This window comes from Falco cherrug, chromosome 4, assembly GCF_023634085.1.
Source record: "Falco cherrug isolate bFalChe1 chromosome 4, bFalChe1.pri, whole genome shotgun sequence".
NCBI lineage: Eukaryota > Metazoa > Chordata > Aves > Falconiformes > Falconidae > Falco > Falco cherrug.
The window spans coordinates 72,826,855-72,852,264 of NC_073700.1; the positions used below are offsets into that span (position 1 = coordinate 72,826,855).

At 37.5% G+C, this 25,410-nt stretch overlaps 1 protein-coding gene across 2 annotated transcripts in view; it reads right to left on the reverse strand.

Annotated features, from left to right (window-relative positions):
- LOC102051513 (macrophage mannose receptor 1-like) overlaps window positions 1–25,410 on the reverse strand; it is a 66,594-nt gene that overhangs the window by 35,013 nt on the left and 6,171 nt on the right. For both annotated transcript variants that reach the window (XM_005432149.4, XM_027800485.2), the window contains exons 4-9: window positions 20,443–20,607; window positions 17,167–17,280; window positions 14,681–14,827; window positions 9,900–10,082; window positions 5,655–5,812; window positions 809–922 (exon numbers count right to left, since the gene is read on the reverse strand). In XM_005432149.4, coding sequence (XP_005432206.1) covers window positions 809–922; window positions 5,655–5,812; window positions 9,900–10,082; window positions 14,681–14,827; window positions 17,167–17,280; window positions 20,443–20,607 — 881 coding nt within the window. The remainder of the gene's footprint in view (window positions 1–808; window positions 923–5,654; window positions 5,813–9,899; window positions 10,083–14,680; window positions 14,828–17,166; window positions 17,281–20,442; window positions 20,608–25,410) is intronic.

The window sequence follows — 25,410 nt, forward strand, 5'->3', positions numbered from 1 at the left end:
CTATGAGAGACTTTTTCTATGAGCACACACTTAGTTCTCTAGACAAGGATAACATCCATAAAAATGAGAATCCCTTTATCTTCTCCAGTAGTTGGATATTTAAGGTTCCTGGGTAGTCTTTTACAAATATCGGGAATAAACATCAAAGACTTCCTATGCAGCTGTAGAAAGCAGACTTGGGAGAAAAGGCAGTTTCTTCATGGAAGACAAAAACCCAGTAAGATTCCTTGTGACATAACAAATTACAGTAGCTTTTCCAGAATTTCTGAGTGTTATGTTACCAGAAGGCAAGCATTACTGAATAAACAATAGACCTGCTGGCAGTTCAGAAGGAGAACAACGGATTCGTTTTGCTCAGACACTCCTAACAAATTTTTCAAGTAGAAAGCACTGCCAGAGACCATAGCAAAGCCTTGAGAATAGTATGTAGACAAGCACACCCTTCCTGCTGTGAATAATTTTAAGAAAAATATAGGCAGAGCTGAAGAGCAAAGGCTGGTACAGGCAAATTCCTTGGGAAGGCTTGAATGCCAATCAAGGAAAAATGGCCTGCTGCAGGGACAACAGGTTTCAGTGTTGGTTTATGTTCCAGAAAAAGAAAGGGAGCATCAAAAGCCAAATGACAGTCAAAGCCTAGATTTATTCATATGTATCACCTATCCCATCTGCCATAGAAATGAGAAGGCCAAATCTTATAATGACAACACAGAACCCATTTTCCCTGTTTTATCTGTCACCTAGGTGGCATTTTCTCCTCTTAATCATTCCTAGCAGCCTACTCAGAGCAGACAGCTTTCTGATCACTTACTCTCTGGCAGCCCATGTCAACAGTTTCATCTTCTGTAGGAGCTTCTGACATGGGTTTTCTTTTACAGATGTAGCCAATTTTCTTTTCACAAGAACGGTCTGCCCAAAATCCATCCTGAATATAAGAAGAGAACATCACAATCAAGTGGGATTTAGCCTCCAAATTTTTTTGCTAGCTTTAAAAGAAGCAAAACCTACATCTAAGTTCAGTACTTAATTTCAACCTCGTTCCAGTCTCACTTCTACTGGGGCTGATTCACCATTGATGTACAATGAAAAGTGAACCCTTGGAGGCAACAGCAATACAACATCTTTACAAAGACTACTGATTTAATAAGCATGCAGGAGGAAAGGGAAATGTCATCTCTCTCTGCAGAAACCCAGTTTCAACAGAAAAAAAACCAAGAGAAGACTACATTCCTAGTTAATACTTATATAAAAATCTGAAGATACAAAAAGTTCCTTGTCAAAATTAGAATTACCATTGTTACTTTTCATACTACAGATTCTCAGAAGCAGTAATGACATTCAGTGAGAGCTGTACTGAAGGTAAGGAACCTCACACCATGTTCCCACTATATTTTACATTTTTTTTGGTTTAAAAGATGAACTAAGGTATTGGGAGAGTAAGAGAAACGTCTGCAAAGCACTCACTCTCCTGTGCCTTAAAGACTCCACTTTCATATAAGTAAAATCATATCGGTTGGTGGCAATTTTTCTCCCCCCCCACCTCGCCCCGAAATATAAAATAATCATCATGGTAATACACTGTCTCCTGTGCCACAGTGTGCAAAGTTCTCATGAACCTTTGCTTCCAGCAAAAACTCTCCCAAAGCTCAACACTACTGCCTACAACAATGAAGAACCCTAGGATGTTCGGGTAGTGCTTGTGTCTTTTCTGTCCTATCCTGACTGCAAGGCAAGTCCATTGGTGGCTGCCTCATCATCTCCTACTATTTGTTTCTCACTCTCACTAGGCTGGTAGGCACTCCAAATAACCACCCAGAATTCTGACCTTCTCAGTCTGGAAGAAATAAGCACAACTTTCACAACCTTTAGATTTCATCAACACGGGAAAACTCACTCTGAAGCTTTGGCGCTCTAGTTGCAGGAAGATCCTTTGCTGTCTTCCCATAACTGTGTCTTCACTGGGAAATTCATACAGTAATTTCTAGGGACTTCTTACCATGTCTTAGGAGCTGCTTTTTGCAAATATCTTTCTGTTTTCCTACCTCCTCATTAACTAAATCCAAATACTTCCTTTAAAAATAAGCTGGTGTCATTAACAGGGGCAGGTTTTGTTTCATAAAAATAAGTGATGGATTCAGGTGACTTCAGCCAAGGAGTGAATAACCCGGAACAATCAGCAATGTAACCATACATGTACTCTAGGTAGACAAACCGCAACAAAAACCAGGGAAAACCAACTTATAATTATTCTTTGGTCAGTTGATGGCTGATCCCAGGAGATACTGGACCAGTGCAACTTCCATGGAATCTGAAGTTACTTTTCCTACTAAGACCAACTATTAAATAGATATGTATTTTGAAAGAGTTCAGAAGAATCCACAATAAAATTAGCCTTCTACACAAAAGTCACATGAAAAGTCTGTATATAGCTAAAATGTGTGTAGTTCTTTTAATCTATAACTCTCACAATAGAAATTACTGACTTTTTAACCCAAAGGAAAACCTGGTCTGATGGAAAGCATCAAGACCTTAAAATTTAGCCTTGAAATAAATATTTACCAGTCTGACTTACAACTTGGTATAGAAAGCAAAAGAGTCTTCTCATCAAAAAGAATGGTAGAAAAATGTGGACAGCTATCCTTTTGAATCATTAAACTGGACAGATAGTAGCTTCTTTATATTGTAACAAATTTGTATCACATTAATTTGCATCACTGTCCAAAAGGTACTGAGTCAAATTAAAGTAAGAACAGTGAAGTGAAGGAGGAGTTCAAATAAAACTGCCTCAACAACCATAAAATTCAATGACAAATAGACAAAAATTGTTACACAATGAACAAACATGTTAAAAATAGAAGTCCTTTTTAATATCATTGTTGTATGCCTTGCTGTTATAATTAATTTCTAACTTTCTATTAGTGGAGTGAGGGCACCAATAGACCTAAATGGCCCCCCACCATCTTCACCTGGGGCCTCCACCCACCTGCCTGACCATGGGCCCTTGGAGCTCCACTTAAACTCAGACCTGGGCCTTCCATCCCTGCCTACACTGTAACAGAAGTACTTGTCTCCAGCTCCAGCAATGTCTGTACCTGGCTATGGGGCTTTTTGATCCAGACCCTGACCTTTGGACTGCCTTCCTGGCTTGATTTTGGGCTTACCTTGTCACTATGGGCTTGCCCAGCCATCACTGGATTGTGTCTGACCCTGGTTACTCCCTCCAGTCCTGATCCTGACTCAGCTACTGGGCTGGACCTTGGACCCACCTTATCATCCCAGATGTGGGGTGTGGTCTGCCACCAGCTGCCTACCCCTCCTGCAGTGCTCCTTCACTGGGGACAGCGGGACAGGCTCTGGCCGGACAGGCTCTGTCCCTGCAAGCTGGAGTATTTTGCTTGGCTTCTGGCTCCTCATCTGTTAGGAAGGAGTTGATCCTTGTTTCTCACCGGTGCTTTCTGTTTTTTCATTATACTTGAAGGTTAATGATCTGCTGTTGCATCTATGGGCAGCAGAGAGACCAGCCACATAAAGCAATGGGTATGGAACCGTTTTGTAATAGTTCACACTCTCTGAGAACCAAAGAAGTAGTTGTAAAACCTCAAAACATCCTTTCTCTCAGTCCCTCAGAGGGGAAGTAACTTATTTCAAATATCCCCGCTGGCTTCCAGCTAACCTGTTCTTACTCACATTAAAAACCCTGCTGTAAGTAGCTCATTCTGCCTTTTTACTAAATGAACTATTGGAAGAATTGCAACCTCTGTAAAAAGCTGTGTATACTTGAAGACTTTTGCTCTTTTTCAAATTTCTCTTTCACAAATCAAAACTCCCTTTTATTTCTTCAGCCAAAACCTACATCATGCTTTCCATATTGCTTTGGAGCACTAATACAAGCAAAAGGATGACAGCTCTCCTAAAGCAGCAGAATGGAACAGCAGGCTACTACTTTTATTTATAGCTACAGCCATAAACATCTCTATCCATTGCTGTTGGAATTAAAAGGGCCCCTGAGGTTCAGATACAAGTCTCACTTGATACATATTCAGTGCTGGAGGACCCCAAGATCCTTCTGTACTGACAAGCTAGGTGAAGGAAGAGGAAAAAGCTTGGTGTACCAGAGGATGGAGTGTTCTGCTTCTTCCCTTCCCAAAGTCAAGGCCCAGCAACCCAAACTGGTGTCTTCATCTGATTCTTGACCATAGCATTGAGCATGCCAGCCTGCCATCAGAAACTCCACTTCTGAGTAACAATCACAGGTTACCTAGCTGCACTGAATGCTGCCACTTTTGGCATGGCATATTGGACACGACCAGTCAGTCCAAATCTTAATGCTTTGAGACCCTGACCACTGAATTAATTTTATTTTATACCCAACCACATGTTGCCCTATGAGGTAAGCTCTGAATAGTATTCAGGCCAACTGGGAAAAAAAAATTAGTTCTCTTCAATTTATAAGCACACTCACCAAAAGTACAATGCTCAAGTTTTAATTTTGCATGGGTAAACAGGTTTTTTTCCTCCTGATAAAATAGGTAAAGCCTGAACGAGATGGTAAATTCAGTATTATTAATTATCACAAAAAGGAAAAATACAATTTTTCAAAATCACACACAGACTTCTGCATTAGGCATTGTCTCTGTTCCTGTAGTACACCTTGGTCATCAACCATTGTCACACTCTGGAAGACAGCCCTTTCAAAGCACAGCTGTTCAGTTGTAGGTATATGTTGTAGTCAGAGTCCAACTCAATCAGCCTCACACAGGGCACCGATTGTTGTGGCACAATCAAACCAGTAGACTGCAACAAGGATTTACCATTGGTCAGATTCTACTGTCCATGCTCATGCTTCCACAAGACAGACCACACTGCTCCTCCCCCATCCAGCCCCCTCTCCCACACCCCTCAGGGCTATTTAACCACTTAGCAGGACGAGCTACAGCTGCACATCATCCATGCCAACCAACCCACTGCCTCTGAGGCAAGGCCACAGCTGCATGTGATCAATGCTGATCAACCCACTGCCTTCATTCCTCTACAGGTATACACTCACTCAGTAAAGGCTTTTGCTAATGCCACTGCTAACTACTTCTCTCGTAGCTCTTCATGGGCAGTGCAGATACAAGCATAACATCTAATCCACCTAGACCTGAGATTTATAGCTTTACCTAGAAAAAGAAAAAGGTAGCTTCTATTTTCTTCTACAGATAGTATTTCTCTTTAACATAATTAAAAATTGCTAGTACATTTTTTAAGGTAGGTGTATATCCCATATTCAGTCAAAGCAGAAAAAATCCAAACATGTCCGAAATGTCTTTGAAGTTTCCTCAAGAAAAGCATTTACATGTTCATGTGCTTCACAGTGTAACTAAAAGTTTCTCCAAAAGAGCCCACATGCACAAACTGAAATCCAGAAATATGGGCCAGGGGGGTAATTGCTCCCAAGCAAAGCCACCATTTGTGTGCTTCTCAAGGAAGACAACAAAAACAACTTTCTAGCAACCTTGAACAGGGATGCTTCCTCAAAAAAGTAACACCTATAAGACTCTAAAATAGTCTGCTTCAAGCACTGATATCCCCTACTTCTGTGCTCCTGCACAGAAAAAAACCCAAATGATAAATGAAATTTAAAAGTAATTAAGTTAATAACTACATGACTTTACCTTTCCCTTCATAACAACACAGTCCTCTTGCCTGTTGTTTGCATGAGTGGGTTCTCCACGAAGCCATTTGGTGTAGGTGACAGGTGTCCCATCGCTCCATTCAAAATACATCTGAACCTTGAGGTCATTCAACCCAATCCACAGCTCATCAGCTGGCTCTAAAACATATGATTAGCAAGGTTGGTAACAGTCCTTTTATATGATGTGAGATTTTATCTGCATAGAACACAAAATAATTTATTCTCAGGAAGTTTAAAAGGCAGTCACAGGAAATTAAGGCTCCCTGTTTCATAGAGGGCAGACTGTTCCTCATATACTTGCTCATCATCAGGAAAGGACACTTACTGTAGTGGCAATAAAATAAGAGTGTTTAACTTTGTATAAAACAGCCAAAATACTTTCTTTGTTGAATTATGTTGCAACACAACTAGGTTCATTCTTTTTTCCAGCTCAAAACTCTTGTAACAAGACATGAATAAACACCTAAACAAAATGCCACTTCTCCTTTTCCTCCTACCTTTAGTATAGTGAAGAAAGATGTGCCCTCTTTTCTAATGTTCAGACACCCAGTGCTGTCTTTTAGAGCTGACAACCAGAGTACCTGCGAGTTTTCCCATTACACGTGTTCCTATATTGTATTTCATTTCAGAGCAAAATGAAATTAATGTAGTTGTTGGACTTTTTTCAATTTACAGTTAATAGACTTACTGCTGGGTTTTGGCTGGAAGGGAAATGCAGGACTGATCAAAGATGTTACTTTACAGCAGCTGTTTCTTAGAGGTCTAATTTGTCTGTACCCAAAATGCTCCACTATAATGTGTTGCTACTACAATGTTCATACCTAGCTTTGTTGCAGATAAGCTATTTGAATAAGGAGGATTAAAAATTTTGGCATTTATAATCAGTCAAAATTCCATCATCAGCAAAGGGTATTCCTCTCCAGAACTGATTTTATGACTTTGTTCAGCACAATTGGCAATTTTTAGTTATTTTTTAATTATTTATTTGTAGTCTGTTATCCAGCCTACACTAAAGCAGCAGGTGGGGTTTTTTATCCACAGCACTGTGATTCAGATCACACTGGCCAACTACATCCACAGACCTTTCTTTAGATAGCAGTCTTTCCAATCAGAGTATGAACTACTTGGTTGCTAGAACTTACTCATTGGGAGTATTTTTCACAAATGACAGGGAGATTACTTTTTAACAATTTTTACACCACTTATGTGTAGAGGAATGAAGGCAGTGGGTTGATTGGCATTGATAACATACAGATGGGGCCTTGCCTCAGAGGCAGTGGGTTGGTTGGCATGGATGATGTGCAGCTGTAGCTCATTCCCACTAAGTGGTTAAATACCTCTGAGGAGTGTAGGAGAGGTGGCTGGATGGAGGAGGAGTGCTGTGGTCTGGCCTCTAGAGGAAAGAGAAAGCGCATGGACAGTAGACTCTGACTGATAGTAAAGCCTTGTTGCAGCCTACCAGTTTGTTTGTGTTGCAACACTTATGACCTTGTGCTTCTACCACCCATTTATAATACTCAGAGGTTTTTTCCTGATCAGTTTGTTATCATAGTTCTGGCTGTCTTCTGTTAATTTTCCTCTAGCACCCTTTATCCAAACTAACCACAGTTAACCTAACAACACAATCACCCATGGAAATTAAAGATGGGATTGTGAACCTATGCAAAAAGACATGAGCTGTAGGAGTAGGTCTCTCACTGGAACTGGAACTTTCTTTTCTGCTGCTGCTGTCACTAGCAACAGAAGTGCCTCTGAAAGAGTTAAAAATCATTGCTCCAAGGCAATGCTTTCTGATTAACACATTTCAGATGGAGGTTTTCCTAGACAGCTTCACAAGTTACAACTCTCCTGTGACATTTCTCCCATCTGCTAGTTACAGGAACATGGAGGCCTTCCATTTTGACCAACCAAGCTGCTGCAAAAATCACCTTCCCAGCCTGTCACTTTGAGTCAGCTCTCTCCTTTCTCTTTTCCTCTCTCATCTTTATTATACTCAAGTATAATCAGCCCTCATAGCTCATCCATACTGTCTTTACTATCTCTTCCCCAATAAGAAGGGCTCAGACTCACAGCACATCAGTCTCTATTTTCAAACAGGCACCTTCACCTCATCTTCCAGACTGCTCTTCATGTTCAGAAGTCCTCCAACGTCAGATCTCATTACACCCCTTTAAACTCTTCTCTGCTATCAAAATGGAAACCTGTTCAAATTCCACTGCACATCATGCTTTCGTTCACTCCTTAGCTACTGCCATCCATGCTTTCTAACTTCTTTTTTGTTTAGTTACCTGTTTAAATCTTTCTGTCCATGTTTATTGAGCACCTAGCACAGCAGAGGCCTCATTCATGGCCAAAGCTCCTACTCTGGTGAGCTCACACCATGGTAATATGAACAATAAACAGCATTCTTTAACAAAACGATTACATCAAAGGCAGCTAAATAAGCCATGCAAATCAGAAATTGCCAAGAGCCATTTCTGGCTCTGTGGAGCTTCTTCCTACTTAACATTTTCTCCTCTGAAGAAGAAATGCTGTCACAGAGTTTTGCAATCATCTCGAAAGCTGGGTGACTAAATAACATATATTTTCTTTTCCAGCCACTTGTAAATAAGCTGTTTCCCACTCTCTTAGATATGCATTCTGGATGTTTGTGCTGTATCACATGCTGGATTTTTGTGTAAACATCCAGAATGCACTTATTTATTCGTGTTCCTCCCTGAAGTTCTCCTTTGTGGGTGATGCCAACAAAAGCTCAGCTACTATGACAATATTCATCTCATTGTACAAATCTCATGATTTGTTTTATCATGGGACTGTGAATTGAAAGACAGACTTTTGTTCTTTCTGTACAGCACTTACTGCAGCGGAGTTCTGATGCAGACAAGATTTTCTAGGCACTGCAATACATGGTGTTCTCATCTCAGTGGTGAACAAGGGTAATGTGATACTGTTATAAACTGCCTTAGAAGGCTTCTTTACTTGTTCCAATTTCGCTCCTCTGAAAAAAATGCTTTCAAAATAGTCTGTTGCAGTGAGTGTGCCGTATGTGAGAAGTCTGGTTTCCTTCAGGACTATTGGCCTTTCAGAAACATTTAGTTTTACAAAAACAGTGCAGAGCAGTCAGTTCAGGAAAGGTCTTTGGAGAAGGCATTGAACTGTGAAATCATCTGCTTCCAAGGAGTAAGGTGAATATACACTAACTTCCTTTAGAGCCTAACTCCTTTAAAATGTCCTAATCTTTCATCAAGAGGTCCCACCTTTCTTAATAATCTCCTTTGAAAAAGTAAAAGTTTCATGTTCCTGAAAGAACAACAGATCACTCTTTCAGGAACATGAAAACAAGCACAAGTTGCCATGGAGTTGGCTAGGATACAAAAACAAAGCATATCTGCTTTTTCGTGACTGCCACTGCAAGATTGCTGTTACGCTGCAGCTCAAAGCAGCTTACTGCACTTTCAGTGAAGATTAAACAAACTCACACTACTTGGCACTAATAGCACACACAGCACCAGTTACTGCAAAGAAGCATACACAGGTCTAAACACGCTCCTCCCATCAAAAAGCAATAACTGATCCTACATGCAAAATCATGTTCCTGTAAAGCAATAGCAACTCAAAACTGTTTGAGGGTCAGCATGGTTGCATCTACCCTAATGAGCACACAGCACCTGTAACTTAACTTGCCTTGCAACAACTTCAACATGCACTCAGAAGCCAAACACCTAAGTACCATATTTAATTTAGGGCACATCTGAATCCACATACTGGGACTGACAGCTTCCTTTTTCAGAATAAACACAAGCAGCGTGACTTGAAAAATGACACGGCAGTGCTTATAATAGGACCCAGATCTTCCCAAACTGTCTCTGACCAACAGACTTTGTTTCCCCTCATCTATCTTTGCAGACCAGTAGTAAGAATACTTCCACCTTCTGATAAGGCTGAAAATTGGTTTAATCTGTATAAAAGGAGCTAGAAGTAGACCCTAAGAAATAAGTATTTGGGTTTGATGCAATCCACAACATTGACCATAGCTTTTCTGTGACAGTAGAGGTTGTTTGGTTTTCATGCTCTTTTTCATGCTCTTATTGTGCATTTTCTTCTTTCAAAGATTCTTTAAATTTACAATTTAAGGCCTTCTGCACCCAGTGATCAGGACAATTAAAACAGTGTCCTCCTTTTATTAACAGGAAATATATATAAGTTATTGTTAAAAAATACTCACGATACCCAAGCTGAGAAATAACAAAGCTGTACTCTTCAACATTATGGATGCTCGCCAGATCCCCATCATCTTTCCTGCAAGATGTTAAGGCATCTTTCCATATTTTGGGGTCCCTGTGAATTATGTAACAGTGACCAGCATACGACATCCATTGATCAGGACATCGAATAGGCACATTAGTCTCTGAAAAGAAAAATTGCAATGAAGAGTTTCAGAATTCTATTCTTAACTAGAGACTGAAAATCACATAAGGAAAGATTTAACAAACAAATTAATTATATGTTTTCTTCATGAAAAACAGCAGATCTGAAAAATATGTACTGGGATAATAATCTACTCGCATGATTAAAAGTTAAAGCCTCCAGATTTTTTTTAAGAACACTACAGTTGCAAACAAGTGCTTCCATCTTTTGAAAAGACAGAATTAAAACTTACCATAAAATACAGTGTTGACTTTTATATGCATATATAAATAGTAAAAGGTAAGGTTTGCAGAGCTGTGTTTTATCATTTTTCTACAGTCATGTCAGCATTTCTCTTCCTTCTCCACGCTATATAGCTGTGTATTAAGAACCTGAGCTTATATAACATATTTATGAGGGTAATTTTTTTCCCCAAACCTTAGGCATTTCATGGATTAGCCCCATTTGCTAGACTAGGGGGAAAAAAAAAAAAAAAAGTAACTGGTTCTACAAGATCACAAGAGAATCTAAATAATTCTGCATTTAGGAATCCTTTTAAAAACCTTCATTGAGAAAATTATACTGTCAAAGTAAATTATTCGTACTTAAAACTTGCTTTTAAAAGTTCAACAGAAAAGCACCAGAGTCCTGCCAACCACCACATTAATGTTTAGCAAACAATTCAGCCTTCAGAGGAGTTCCACCCAAACATATAATGAACAAAATATTGCTGTTGTAGAAACAAATTATGATTCTTGCAGCACTTTATTTATAATCAGTAGATGGGTTTAGGAAGCACCAATATATTGAGTAGAAGAACAAGGACAGCAGGTTTGCGGAAGTTCTGCTGGCAAAATGTCTTGTGTATGTCAGGGAAGGAGAAGCAACATGTTTGTGTGTAACACTGGGGTATATTCCATAGAAATATTTAAGTAGATATCCAAAGTCATGACCAGTCAGGCCCAGGTTGCAAGCACATACCCAGTTTCAACTGGAATATGCTGCTGATTAATTAGTAGATAGTTAGTTCACAACACGGATTGCTAGAACAGATATAAACAGTCCCTGCTGCTCACAGATCTGCCTCAAGAAAGTGCTAGCATGTTCTCACAAGGTTTAAGTACAACTAAACTTTGTCACCCAAGACAAGGTGCTCAGTGCTCAGTCAGAGCCCTGTCAATCCTGCCACAGGAGAGGAAGAAGTGGAACAGAGAGTTGGGAGAACCCCAGAAAAAAGAGACTGAATGTATGTGGTGGTGGTGGGAGAAATAAGAGAGGAAAGAGGTGGCAAATGCTGTTGTAGAGGTTAGTCTGATGCTTCAGACTGCTGCCTAATTTGTCCTATGTCTGGTCTCAGCTCTCAGCATACGCATTTCACAGTGCTTTGCTACAACAGTCAGAAAACTGCTCTAAAAAAAAAATCTAGCCATATAAGCACCTCCAACAAACTTAGTGCACCCTTCTGGAAACTGTAAACACTGAATAGAACAGACATCGGCAGTTCAGACATGGCTACAAAGTCAGTCACACAGGTATTTATTCCCCAGTGAGACCGTGAGAGCCTCTTTTTCAGACCAAAGGAGACTGTGAGACTATTACTGTCACCACTAAAGCAGCTTGGCAGGGCGGGAGAATCTTTTGCTTGTAAATCCAGTAACACCAGGGAATTTGTTACAGGCCACAAAACAAGAAAAGCAATTGACAATCTAGTTTCTTTGGTGCAAGTCTTACTGAACAACATAGCTGTGGATTTCTCAGTAAGAAAAAGTCTTCAGTTCTTCATTTCCAGTAGTCAGCAAAAATGAACTCTGTGCTTCCTTATTCTCTTTTTTTAAAAAAAATACATGACAACACAAAGCCATGCAACCTATTTTTTCATCCTAATGGAAGAAAGTACTACCTCTGAACACTGTTTGACTTAAGCAAATGAAGCAATGCAAATGAAAAAAAAAAAAAAAACAAAAAAACCCCACCAACCACCAAATAAGATGTAACAAAGAAAATCACATTAATTTGTAAACAATGTTATCACAAATGTCAGGCCAATGAATTTACTGTGGAATAGATCAAGACAACAAGAAATGAAGTGTGTAAGCACAGAATGGTTATTCCTCACATAGAGAGCAAATACTTTTGTAAACTATAAGCTTGGCTTCCTGAAATCTGAAGATCTCACAGTGATTGACTTGGGTGTCTAAAAGGGTGAAAGCACTAGCTGAAGTTTGTCTGGTGATTAAGGCATACAAATTTCTCTCTCTCATATCCATTCTCTGTGGTCTGATAAGAGAGCTCACACAGCAGTCATGGCAGTGACACTATAAGCATTTATTTCCTCTAATCAAATGCTTTATGAAACATTTGGAAACGATAATTTTAAGATCACCACACCTTGTTGGATTGGAATGAAATCTATTTTGGCAGTCACCTGGTGGAGGTAGACTGCCAGAAAGCCTTTCCCTAGATAATGAACTTTTAAAAAAAAGTAGGTTTTGCAGGTGAAATTAACAGGTTCCTGTCAATCCACTTTGCTGTATTACAGGACAAATGCTGTCAAGCCCTAGGGTTCTACACCACTTGGATGTATACAATTCTGTGGCCCCCTGCTGGAAAAAAAAACTTCTGCTACAAAAAGACTACAGCTATTAGCTTTGTGAAAATCTTCATCTGTAACAAAAATAACAATTCCGTAAAGATTTTTCTCTTTGTTTTGAACACAAGCATAATTATGTTCTGTTGTAAAGTGGTGTTGTGTCCCACAGTTCTCACATACTACCTTGTTAGACTCAATTATAACTTCCAGGGTTACCATTTCAAAGGATTGCCTCTGTCTTTAATGTTAAGTCCACAACTAAGTGGCTGTATGAATTTATGATTAATTTATTTCCTTGCTCAGGAGCCCTAGTCAGGAAAACATCATCTGCCATGAGTTTTCCTTTACATCATTAGAAGCTGAGGGCACTTAACACCTTGAATGATCGCATGCTTATTCCTTTTATGACTTCCTCCCATGGGACATTTTGGAAAATATTTTATGAAGTGAATCACTGCCAATCTCTCATTAATCTGTCACCATGTTTACTCAGCAATTTCTGTACAATTGAAAACTTTTGTCTCATTTCTGTTCTTCCTCCAATTTACTGGCAAACTGGGGGAGGTGGGAATCAAAAGCCTCAAACATAAGAAAGAAATTATGCCACTAAATGCCCCAAAACTAAATTTAAATCTAAATAATAGAGCAGCCAGTATTGAATTGATGGTGTATTTATAGGCAAAAGTATTTAACAACTGATGTATGAAACCTGAAAAGCTGAGGACTAGCCGACTGAACAATCAAAGACAACCTATATAAATTAAAACTATTTGGTTATATATAAATTAAAACTATTTGGTATACAAATACTAACAAAACTCAAAGCATCTCAATTTAGGAAATAATTAAAATATGCAGCTACAGCAACAAATACTCTTTATTTAAATACTGAAGTATTAATTTAATGAATTCAAGTATTAAATATTGATTTTAATATTTAATTATTGAAACACTATCTCATTCTCGTGGTTTTCATCTCTTAGCAATAAAGCAAAACACATTAGGCACGAAGCCACTGTCCTAAGTAGTTTTGACTGGACTGGTTATATATTGGCAAAAGCAGGAAAAACACTTAAAAATATGGTTTTTAAGCCAAATGTCAAACACTTAAGTTTCCAAACCATCTGGTTTGCCAGTAATGCATATTACTAAATGGACATGAAAACCAGTAATGGTTTAGCTTTCTGCTTCTACAACCTCTACAAAATAATGTCAGTGGATTTAGGAGATACCTGTATGTCCTGGAAAGATAAAAAAGCTTGGAAAGAACAGAAAGGAGTAATGAAACAAAGGAATAAGTTACAAGGTTTTCATAGTACACTGAGAGATAGTAAGTAAACAGGTCTAAATAAAGCTATGAAAACTTATTCCTGTTTGTCTTTCCTATGTACATTTGGCAAGTGCCAGAATTACATTTCTTCTGAAAAAGCGTTTGTTTGTATATATATAATTTAAATAATTTCATAAGCAACATACTTTATATATCCATAAATAAATATTTTATATATCAATATATAAATAGAGATAGCTATAAAAATTGTTTAACTCTCTCAAAAGAATTTTTTTAAATCCCTCTAGTCCACTACCAACTTGCACTGGCAAACTTACTCTATTTCATAAGTAGTAAAAATGACAGCAAGAAAAAATAAATTAGTTTCACTAAGTACGTAGGGCTTTAGATAATTACTTTTTTATTTAACATAAGATTATTTCTCTTTTTATTTTATGAACAAAACCTGACAGTTCTGCATGGTTTTGGAAAAGAGAACTCCACGATTTCTGCAATTCAGAACTCCAAGCTACTGAAGAAAGATTACTACACAGGAAGTAGGGAGGCCAGAACAAAAAGGAAGTACATGCTGTTCACTTTTACAGGGAATCTCGGTCAAGGCACACCCTGCAGAGACCTTTGCTTGGTTTTAGCATATGCAATAACAAATACTTATTGGAATTACATATAAAAAACACTGCTCATTAATAATTTGTTGAGAGTTTATTACCAAACCTACCTGTAGGAATAATGAAAGATTCTAAAGTAGCATTTCCGCGTTTACAAATATAGCCAAGTTTCTGATCACATTCCCGATTCTCCCATTTAGCACCTTTGCCAGGATTTAATGCTGCACAGATTTTTCCAGGTTCTGGAGAAGGGTGTCCTTAAAAATAATAAAAAAAAACACCACCAAAAAAAAAACCCCACCTTCAACATCATGGTTACCCTCCAAATTACTCTCACGTTCTAATCTGTTCCACACTAACTATAAGACATATTAACATATAGACAACAGTCCTTTAGACTGAATGGGGCAGTTGATTCCATTTAAGCAGTATTTTTTCACAGCAACCACAAACTGAGGTATTTATCCAGTTCACAATTTAACAGCCTCTTCAGAGGTCCAAAATCTTGATGAAAGGTATTAAAGTGCACTTATTCATTTTGTTTGGGGTTTTTCCCTTTCTAAACAAAGAACGTCTAAACTCCAGAGCACAATCTTTACGTGTTCAGTAAGCTAGTAAAATTCTGTACTTAATATAACAGTAAAGACAGAAAAATAGTAAGGAATTATTTTGCTAATACGAACTTCTTATCCACTTGTCTAAACAATACAACAATAGCAGGATATTTCGATTTTTTCAGTTAAGATTAGCATTAGCACTAACAGAAACATCTAGTAGAAAAGCAGAGCCTGTAAAACAGAGAAAATTTATCCAATAAACCACATGAACTTTTCAAGATCTGATCTAATGTGATTAAACTTACTGTGGATTTTCTTTCATTACTGAACACATGCCACTATACTACATAACAAGCAAGTGTCTGTACTGCTCAGCAATAAACACAGCAAACCAATATTTTTTAATGTGCAGGATTGTTCATTGAAAATTTCCTTATATCATTATGATTTCATTACCTTAAATTATAGTTAGCTTTATATTTGCAGTCAGGTTATCTCTTCTTTCCACAGGAGAAAAAAGATATGCTTACCTCAAAAATACAACTTCTAATTGTTTTAATGCACAAAAAAGTTCATCTGTTGGCTGTTGGCTCTCCCAAATGCCTAATCAGCATCATTTTAGTTTAAATGTAGATAACTTAGTTCCCATGTTTTTGCATTATTTATTTAAGGCTAGCGAGATGGAAGAATATGAAGCTTCCACAAATTCTTTTAAAACATACTAGTGGAAGAACAGCCACCTCTTGAACATCCAGTGTAGTGGGAATCAGATAGAGAGAGGTAGGCTGACCAATGTAAAGTCATGAAGGAGACAGCACAAATATAAAATACGTTACATGGACTTAAAAGTATTACCTTTGAATGAAATTATGGAACATAAGGAGTTAAAGATAAATGGAGCCCATTTTGGTTACACCAAAACCCACCCAATTCTTTATACGACAAGACCTGGCAGTTTTAACAACCATGCACAACTCCCCTTAGTACTTTGGCTCCACCTCACAATCAGTTTTCCCCAACTCTTCATTATCTGCAGATCTGCATCAGTGCACTTGGGTGACAGACCTATAAACACCTTCGCAGCATCTTGCAGTTCAGCCTATCTGTTTGCCTTGTGTGCTCACTCCATTAGAGAACTATTTATAAAGTAGTTCTGTTCACTCTTCAAAGCGTACCTACTTGAGAAGCTGTTCACCTAAAATGTGCTTTTGGCTTTATCTACACAAGGAAGCCACTGGGTGATAACAATGGAACGTGCATTTAGTTACCGCAGTTTAAATACGTGACATGCTCAATGAAGATAAAAAAGTGTTTACACTGCATAAGTTTAGACATCTACTTCAAATTAGTCTCCAAAGCCTTCCTGAATAGCCAGTGCAAGGGAACAAGGGTCCTGCAAAAAGACACCTTAACACAGGTACTCTGAGTAGTAAACCAGAAAAGTACCTCTTCTTCACTGTGTACATGGATGGCATAGACTAGCTTTTTAATAACTGCACCAGAGTTCACAGAACTGCAGGTATGAAGCTGCTGGGCTCGCTTCAAAGTAAACTAGCCTAACATGTTCAATTTGTGTTACTGCCAAGGGTCAGTTAATCCCAAATGAAAAAGAAAATTTAATCTTTAAGCAAATAACTAAAACAAATTGGAAAGGAATTAAAAAAACCCAAAACCTACAAAGAAAAAAAAACAAAAACAGACTGACCAGTCTAATCTCAAAAATGAAGACACATATAGCATCAGATTTATTCTGTATTCATACAGAAATAAACTAAGAAGATATACAAATGAAGCGTAAATAGATGACTCTTTCCTCTGGATTTTGAGGCTGCCATTTACATTATGAATAATAAATCAAGTCCAGTGTGTATCCCTAGCACAAATGGCGTTAACTCACAGTGTTTATAGCCACAGTCAGAATCTTTCAACATCAAAACAAGCTCAATAATTGCAGGAGAATAGAGTACTAGAAAATAAATATGTTACACAGTGACCAAATTTTTACCTTTTAAACTGAGCAGCAACATATGTAACCTTACCTGGAACCCAATTTAAGTATCGAAAAGGAGCACCACCAACCCATTGCCATCCACTGTTGAAATTCAAACTGTTAAGACCAAACCAGAGAGCAGAACTCAGTCTGCCAGTCAAACCTAAGTAAGAGACAAAGAGAGATACTGGATGTGTACAGCAAGAGCAAACACTTTCTCAAAACTTGAGAACTGAATTCTAGCTAAACTGTCTGCTTCTCATTTTTTAGAAGTTTTAACAACTTTTAATCTTTCAGTTAAGGTGGGTACACTAAACCTGCAAAACATGTCATCTCACATGTATCACTTTAGTTTTGGAGTTCCACATTCTTAGGTGTGGAAAATTTTATTACAATAGAAAACAAAATGACACTTCTGCATGCTCTTTGTAAACCAATGATCATAAATACGAAACAAATCACCTTTTTCCAGAACTATAAAATATTAAATTGATAAAGTTACACAAAAGGTCACAAAACTGAAAATCAGTTTTCTAAAGTGAAACATGAATAGTTTCCTGTTGTATATTTTCTTTTCCAATAAAATTAACAAGTTTCAAATTTACAAAATATTGTAAAGTTAAAAAAAGTTTGCATTTTATCAAACTATATTAATTTGTGATCATTCCAATCATTGTCTTATTAACAGTACGTACTGTATATTTTTCAGACTCATTTCACTTCTTTAGCCAATGATATGTCAGGCTTCCAAAATCAGTTCCAACTTACAGCTTTAGTTCTGAAAACCACCTAGAAATATCATACTTATATATGGTCCTTCTGAACTCTCTAGCATTATTTATAGTCATTATTAACCAATTGTCTATCTCTGCCTCTTGTGTAAGACTTGGAGGCCCAGCTGGATGATGGCTGATATTTTTATTTAAATGTGTTTCTACATAGCTCACAGGAAATCATTGCGCAATATATATATTACTGATTTCTGCTTCTACCAATGCCATCATGCAAATATGTAATTTTGCTCTATGTATTTTAGTTGTCTTTGACACCATGACTATGGGCAACACTTGAAGCATGGCAAGGTTAGAAGGTGGGGTAGTTAAGCACTGGAAAGGACTGGAATGTCATACCAGAGCCTGATTTGGCACCAACACATTAATGTGTTCCAGTACTTCCTCTCTACAAACAAGTTGTGGTTAAGACAATCAAGAGCTGAGCATGGCAGGAAATCCTGGTACTGCCAGGGCAGCTGTAGAATAAAAGTCTGATTTTTACATACATTTGGCACCCATATCCACTAGTTTGCAATTAAAACACACCTACTAATAATTCATTCCTATATGTTAGTGCCAGATTGCTCCCTTGAGCATCAATTTCAACAATATTTTTCATCACGCTCAGTAAAAAAAAAAATAAAAAAAGACCCATGTTTTGTCCAAATCCTAAAATTGAAAACAAAAGTTTAGACAGAACAGACTGTTCATAGCATTAAAAACAGCTTTCTCATTCCCCTAAATTGGAGAAATATGGATTTGACAGATAAGGACAGATAAGGAATATGCTGGATATTTCCATGCAAAGAGTTACAGTCAACAGCTCAATGTCCAAATGGAAACCAATAAGAAGTGGCATCCCTCTAGGGTCTGTATGAGGACTAATACAATATAATATCTTCACCAATGACACAGACAGTGGGACCAAGTGCCCCCTCAGCACATTTGCAGATGACGTCAAACTGAGTGGTGCAGTTGATTTGCTTGAGGGAAGGGGCAGCACCCAGAGAGTCTTTGACAGGCTCGAGGAGTGGGCCCATGTGAACATCATGAAGTTCAACAAGGCCAAGTACAAGGTCCTGCACCTGGGTCGGGGCAGTCCTCAATATCAATACGGACTGGGAATAAAGGGATTGAGATTAGCCCTTTGGAGAAGGATGTGGGGATACTGGTGGATGAAAAGCTGAACATGAGCCAATAATGTGCACTTGCAGCCCAGAAAGCAAGTTGTATCTGGCACTGCATCAAAAGAAGTGTGATCGGCAGACTGAGGGAGGGGATTCTGCCTGTCTGCTCTGCTCTAGTGACTCCCACCTGGAGTACTGCATCCAGTTCTTAGGTCCCCAGTAAAAGACAGACATGGACCTGTTAGAACAGGTCCAGAGGAGGGCACGAAAATTCATCAGAGGGCTGGAACATCCCTCCTGTGAAGAGCAGCCAAGAGAGTTGGGGGGTTTCAGCCTGGAGAAGAGAAGGCTCTAAGGAGACCTTATCACAGCCTTTCAATATATAAGGAGGGCTTATAAGAAAGATGGAGAGAGAGTTTTTAATAGCGCCTGTAGTGACAGGACAAGGGGCAACAGTTTCACAATGAAGGAGGATAGATTTAGCTTAGATGTTAGGAAGACATTTTTTACTGTGAGGGTGGTAAGACACTGGAACAGGTTGCCCAGAGAAGCTGTGAAATCTCCATCATTGGAAGTGTTTAAAGTCAGGTTAGATGGGGCTTTGAGCCTGATCTAGTGCACAATGTCCCTGCCCATGTCAGAGAGGGTAGACTAGCTTATCTTTAAGGTCACTTCAAACTCAAACCATTCTCTAATTCTCTGATTCTATGAACTTACATATTACAACATATAGCTTATGGCATAGAATAGTTTATCTTCCAACTGATGTGACATATTCAAAACATTTTCTGATCTATTTAATAGATGAATTAGTGAACTATTTCTTGTGTGTACACAGGCTAAAAAGGTAATAAAAAGGAGACTGCCTCATTGTGGAATGTAAATATATTCAAGTACAAATTCAGGAGAGAATTTTCTCAGAGAAGTTTGGAAATTACTTCGAAAATCATTAGAGGAGATGGAAAATAAACCAATCTATTTGCAAGTCCTTTTGTTTATTAGTTCTTTTTTTTTTCTTTTCATATTTTAGCACATACTGATGATACAACAGCTTTAATGAGATAGGCCAAAAATGATGACTAGTACACACAATAAGTAGAGCACAAAAAGGATGCAATCATCATATCTGTTTATTTGGTTTACAAACCATTTTGCATTTTCCTGCATTTCAACATTCATTCTTTATTGCTTGCATTACTTAATTGCTGTATTTTTTAGTTACTGTAACTTTCTGACAATATTTAATCAGGATAAAATAGCCATTACCTGTCTGATTTTTCCAGCTGAATCATTCAAGATAACAATTTAAATCTACTAATTACCAGAACTGAACAAATAACTGTTTTTAAGATGGACATGCTGTAGAAGTGTCTCTGTTACAATAATGCACTTTTGTAAAAAATCTGATGGATAATATTACTTTACCTGTCAGGTATGTTTGTTCATGCAACTCTGTGATGCTTAATAACTCCGCCTTCTGTTGTTGACAGCTTTTTCTTGCCTGGTGCCATTTCAGAGCTGCCTCAGAGTTTATCTGGTACTGAACATTTGTTAAAGGATCTGTATTCCACAATAAGTCAATATTATTAACTGTAGGAAGAAAAAGAAATGTGTAACTGATCATGAAGGTGGAGCCAGATAAAATATAGAATAGATTGCACAGCAAAAGTACACAAAACCTAAACACTTATATAAACAACTGGTTTGAAAGGAGTCCTGAGGCTCTCTAATATGTTGGTAAATCCAGGGCAAAGTTAAACCATGACAGCCATGTTGGACAGTACACAGATAATGAAACAAGGTCATCATTTTCTCTGGTATAACAAAGCTGCTGTTTAAGGTGGAAGATGAGTTGCTAAAGTCATGCTAAAAGAGTTGATTTGTCAGTGTGGAGAAAAAAAGACTAAAAACTTCCAGACTCATGGTAGCTAAGGTGTGTATCAAGCTGATCCTTCTTCTGAGATAAGAAACACCATTTTTTTTTACTAAATTTGGGTATCATGTAAGGTGGTTATGGATTTTCTTAATGTGATAGAGGTAATCAGACCCAAAGACTGAACACAAAACTTACATTATCAGCATCTATCTCACACTTTCCTGCAATTCCTGATTCATCTTGTACATGTACCTGACACCCTCATGCCTTCCTCTCTGCCACATGACCTGTGATCTCCTTGAATACTTGAACTTTGCACATTGAGGCAATGCCAGACTGGTGAAAATGTCATCCAGGCCTAACATTGCAAGTGGCCCCAGAAAGTACCACACTTCTTACACTGCTGCAGTCTGTGCTGGCTCATCTCACTGGAATCTCCACAACAAGCAACAGAAAACAGTGTGATTTTGCTTTGCCAAAAATGGAACTTATAGGAGGCCCCAACACTCAGCTAAATGTCACATGAAGAGATTAAAGTTGCATGACAAAAGCAGAATATAGCAGAGGTCACTGTATGTCTGCTGACAATGGGAAAACAACTGAAATTCCTGCAGCCTGTATCAGTTTCTCAAGTTGCAAGCTGTGAAAAATTTGAGAGAAAGAGGTCTTTTCCTTTTCCGAATCAGAAAGCTCAGAAAACTTAAGTGTGCAAGTAAGAGGAAAATGGTACAATAAACAAAGCCCAAGACAAAGAATGATACATGTTAAATGTTAACAGGTCAGTAGCCAGTTACACTTTTTCCCGTATTAAGTCTGACAGTATATAGATAACATGAAGGTTTTCTTTTCAAATTATCCTTATAAGAAAAAGAAAACAGCTAACCTAGTGTAATAATGACATTTGACTAAAAATGAGAACTTTCATCCCATTGTCATTATCCATGAACTGATTTCTGTCCAAAATACTTTATGACTATCAGAAGGCAAAAATTCTTCACTACGCTATGTTCCACAGGACCATAAATTCCTATGCACAAGCACAAGCCTGGGATAAAACGGAGATTGCAAAAATAGTAAGATCTATAATTCAGTAAAGAAAACTGGCTCTGAATTGATAGAAAGGGTTTTATAAATCTTGTACAATTACTAGAGGAAGAGGCAAACAAGTCTCAGGCATTCATCCAACCTTCCACATCACTCCCCCAGTCTTATAATTTATAGCTGACTTGCATATAGTGCTCTCCTGTAGAACTTTGGTCTTTCATAAAAATAAAGTTCATTTCTGAACCTTGGAAAATTTGTTTTTAAGGTATTGGAGTTCTATGAGATCAAATGTCTTCACAGAGCAAGATACTGGAAATTCTATATGCTATTGTTTAAAGCTTAGTATGCCCAGAGAAACCAGAAGATTAATCACTTTTCTGGATAATATATTTTAGCATCTAAAGTAATGTTAAACCACACCTGTCCTTAGTACATAACTAGAAAAAGAATAAAAAAGCTGAACTTTATCCCTACACAGACAAAATCAGCATGCATTTTTTTGTATACACTGAAATTAGTGAGAACTAGTTATTTCCAACACAATCACTACTGAAATCACAGAAGTACAATATGGTAAGTCAGAAGATTTCAGTCATATCTTTGAAGGTTCTCAGTTTTAAAGCAAAGCAAAGCAGACCAAAAATGAACTGAATTTCAAGTATAGCCCTTGAAAGACAAGTTCAAACTTACAGGAAAGACATAAAAGTCCTGACCAATGCAGACATTTATGACATTTACAATTCAAAACATGTCAACATGATTATCATATCAAAATATAGTATTTCTCCTGAATTAGGAAATGGAAGAATCTTGAGAGATTCTAATTTCAAAACTGCAAGCTGAAGTCTGGACCTTTACTAGCAGTAACAATAAAGTGTTCTTGTTCGTTTAGTTATCCATCGAAAGCAAGCTGGAGTCTCAGTCCAATACCCTTGGAAACTGCATGAATAGAATCATGGCAAACAAGAACTGAATATAAATCTTGTTAGACAGTCTATAAAGTAACTGCCATCACTTCCTCTCTAAGCATACAGTAGAGAAGGAATCTCATAATAAAGACATTACAGTTTCTGTGAATTTATATATATATACTATATATAGTATATAAAGATATTATGCTATCAATAGTAAAAAAAGTCTAAATTATACTAAACTTTCTTCGCATGCTTATCTTCACTTAAATATCTTTTCCTAAAGTGCTCATCTCTTTCTTTTTCCTAGATAAATTTGTGAGAGCCAAAGTCAGGTTATGAGGTCCAGATAAATCAGAAGTAACAACACAGTTAACCTCATATAACTTAGTTGACCAATTCACTAGGCATTTTGAACCAGACAACAAACCACAACAAAAAAACACCTTCAAAACATCTTGAAACACCAGCATGGGGGAAAAGCCTGTCACAAAAATTAAATTCAGTATTTGTGAATGAATACAAGGATGTAGATTTGCCCAATAATTAACATACCAGACTAAGACTATTTAATTATTTCCTTATTCTCTGCACTTCTTGTTTCCTTCATAGTCAGTGGCAAGTTTTATGCATCACTTATAAGGCTTTCTAACTCTTCACAGAAATTCTAGCTCTTTCATCTGTCAAGGAAGGGGCCTCAATGGACTGTTGCCCACTTGGATACAGCTATAGGCACACCTCACGACACACTATCCTGACAGTCTTAGGCTGTGCAACCTATTTTCTTCCCCAACACCTACTTCTATATTGCAGTGCAGTATACAGCTCAAAAACATACAGTGTAACCTGTAAAGAACCAGTACTTCCTAGGCTACTAAAAATTGTCTGATGTAGCAATGCTTCTCAGTTTCTTCCTGTGGGATTTAAGTTTCTACTGTCACTGTATCAGCATCTCTTTTTAAAGCATCAAATAAAGAGTCATACAATTATATTATCTCCACTGGTCAAATTTCTACACCTCTATTGAGTATAACAACTGTTATAAGTATAGTCTTATGCCCTTTTGGGGAATTTTTGAGCTGGTTTTGCTCACAATGAAAAAAAGCGGCTGGTCCAATCATAATTTTACTGCATGTCCAGGCCCCAGTATGAATGAACATTGTAATAGTCTGCATCACATATTTTTGTATTGGCACCTTTTCTCCCCAGACAGTTTAAGAAACAACAAACACTTTAATGTTATTAAATTAAATTTAACATACAGACTTAAACACTCTGTCTTTAAAGGTGCTGTTGGAGTTCATTAACTTATTACTCTCTCATGCAGTGCGTTCCTCTTTCATAGGGCTGACTAAAACTTCTGCTACCACAACCTCTCATTAAAATATATGACCAAAACTCAAATATTTTATAGCCAGTATTGAAGAATCAAGAAGGAAATATGCAGGCAATCAGCATAAAGCAGCTTTTTCCAAAAACAATCACAGCCATCTGAATGGATTTCCTTGAATTATGCCAAAGAATTAAACAAAATTTTAACGATGCCTCCTATTTGCTATATTTAAAAGAATGCCAGACAGGTAGCATTCTTAAGTTGATCTTGCATGTGCTGTATAAATGGGATTGATATTCCCAACATGTTTTTAATATCTTGAAAATAGTACTGGCATAGAAGAAGAAAACATGCAAATTTTATTTGTCTGAAATAATGAATGCAACATCCATGGAAATCAGGCAAGGGCACTAATACTTCATCACCAAACCAGTTAAGATCAACCCAAACTGTTTTATTCACATCAAAGGAAAGACATATTTTCCTCCTTAGCTCTGATTGCGGTCAAAACACAATAATAAAGAAGGGAGGGAGAAGTGCTACCTCTCTCAGTATGACAGAAGCAGCTTGCAGACAAAATGCTTAGTACATATTTTACAGAAGTTCAGAAAAACTTTATCCAAATATAAAAGAATTCAAATACATACAGGCATATTACTCCAATTTAAGTATTTAATATCAACATTTCTAAATAAAGTTTGTATATTCATAATACTAGAGTTGAAACTATGCTCAAACCAGGGAATGTAAAATACAAATACTTCTCATTGATTTTAAATACAGAACTACAATGCAGCATACAGATTTGGGAAATACTGGGATTTTGTAAAAAGTTCATGTAAGTTCCTTCATGTTTAAAAGGCAACTCATTCTACAAAGTAGTCTTAATTTTCAGTTAAGCTGTATTTTATCTTCCAATTCTGCTGCACAAATTTCTGCACAACCTTTTGCATATGCTAATGTAGCATCTTTAAATGTAATTAACTTGCTGTTTAAGTAAATGGAGTAATTACAGATTTCAGCATGTGATTAACACACTTGCACCCAGATGTAGCAGGCCAATTTTTTTTTTTTATGCTGAGCCCTATATTTGCACATTTAAGCAGTTCCTAAAAGGATAGCAGACTGAATGGAGACAGAAAAATGCACCATTTCAAACTGTATTTTGTACAGTAAAGCACATGACAAGGATACCAATATTTCCAGGCAGCTGAATAACAGCACAGCAG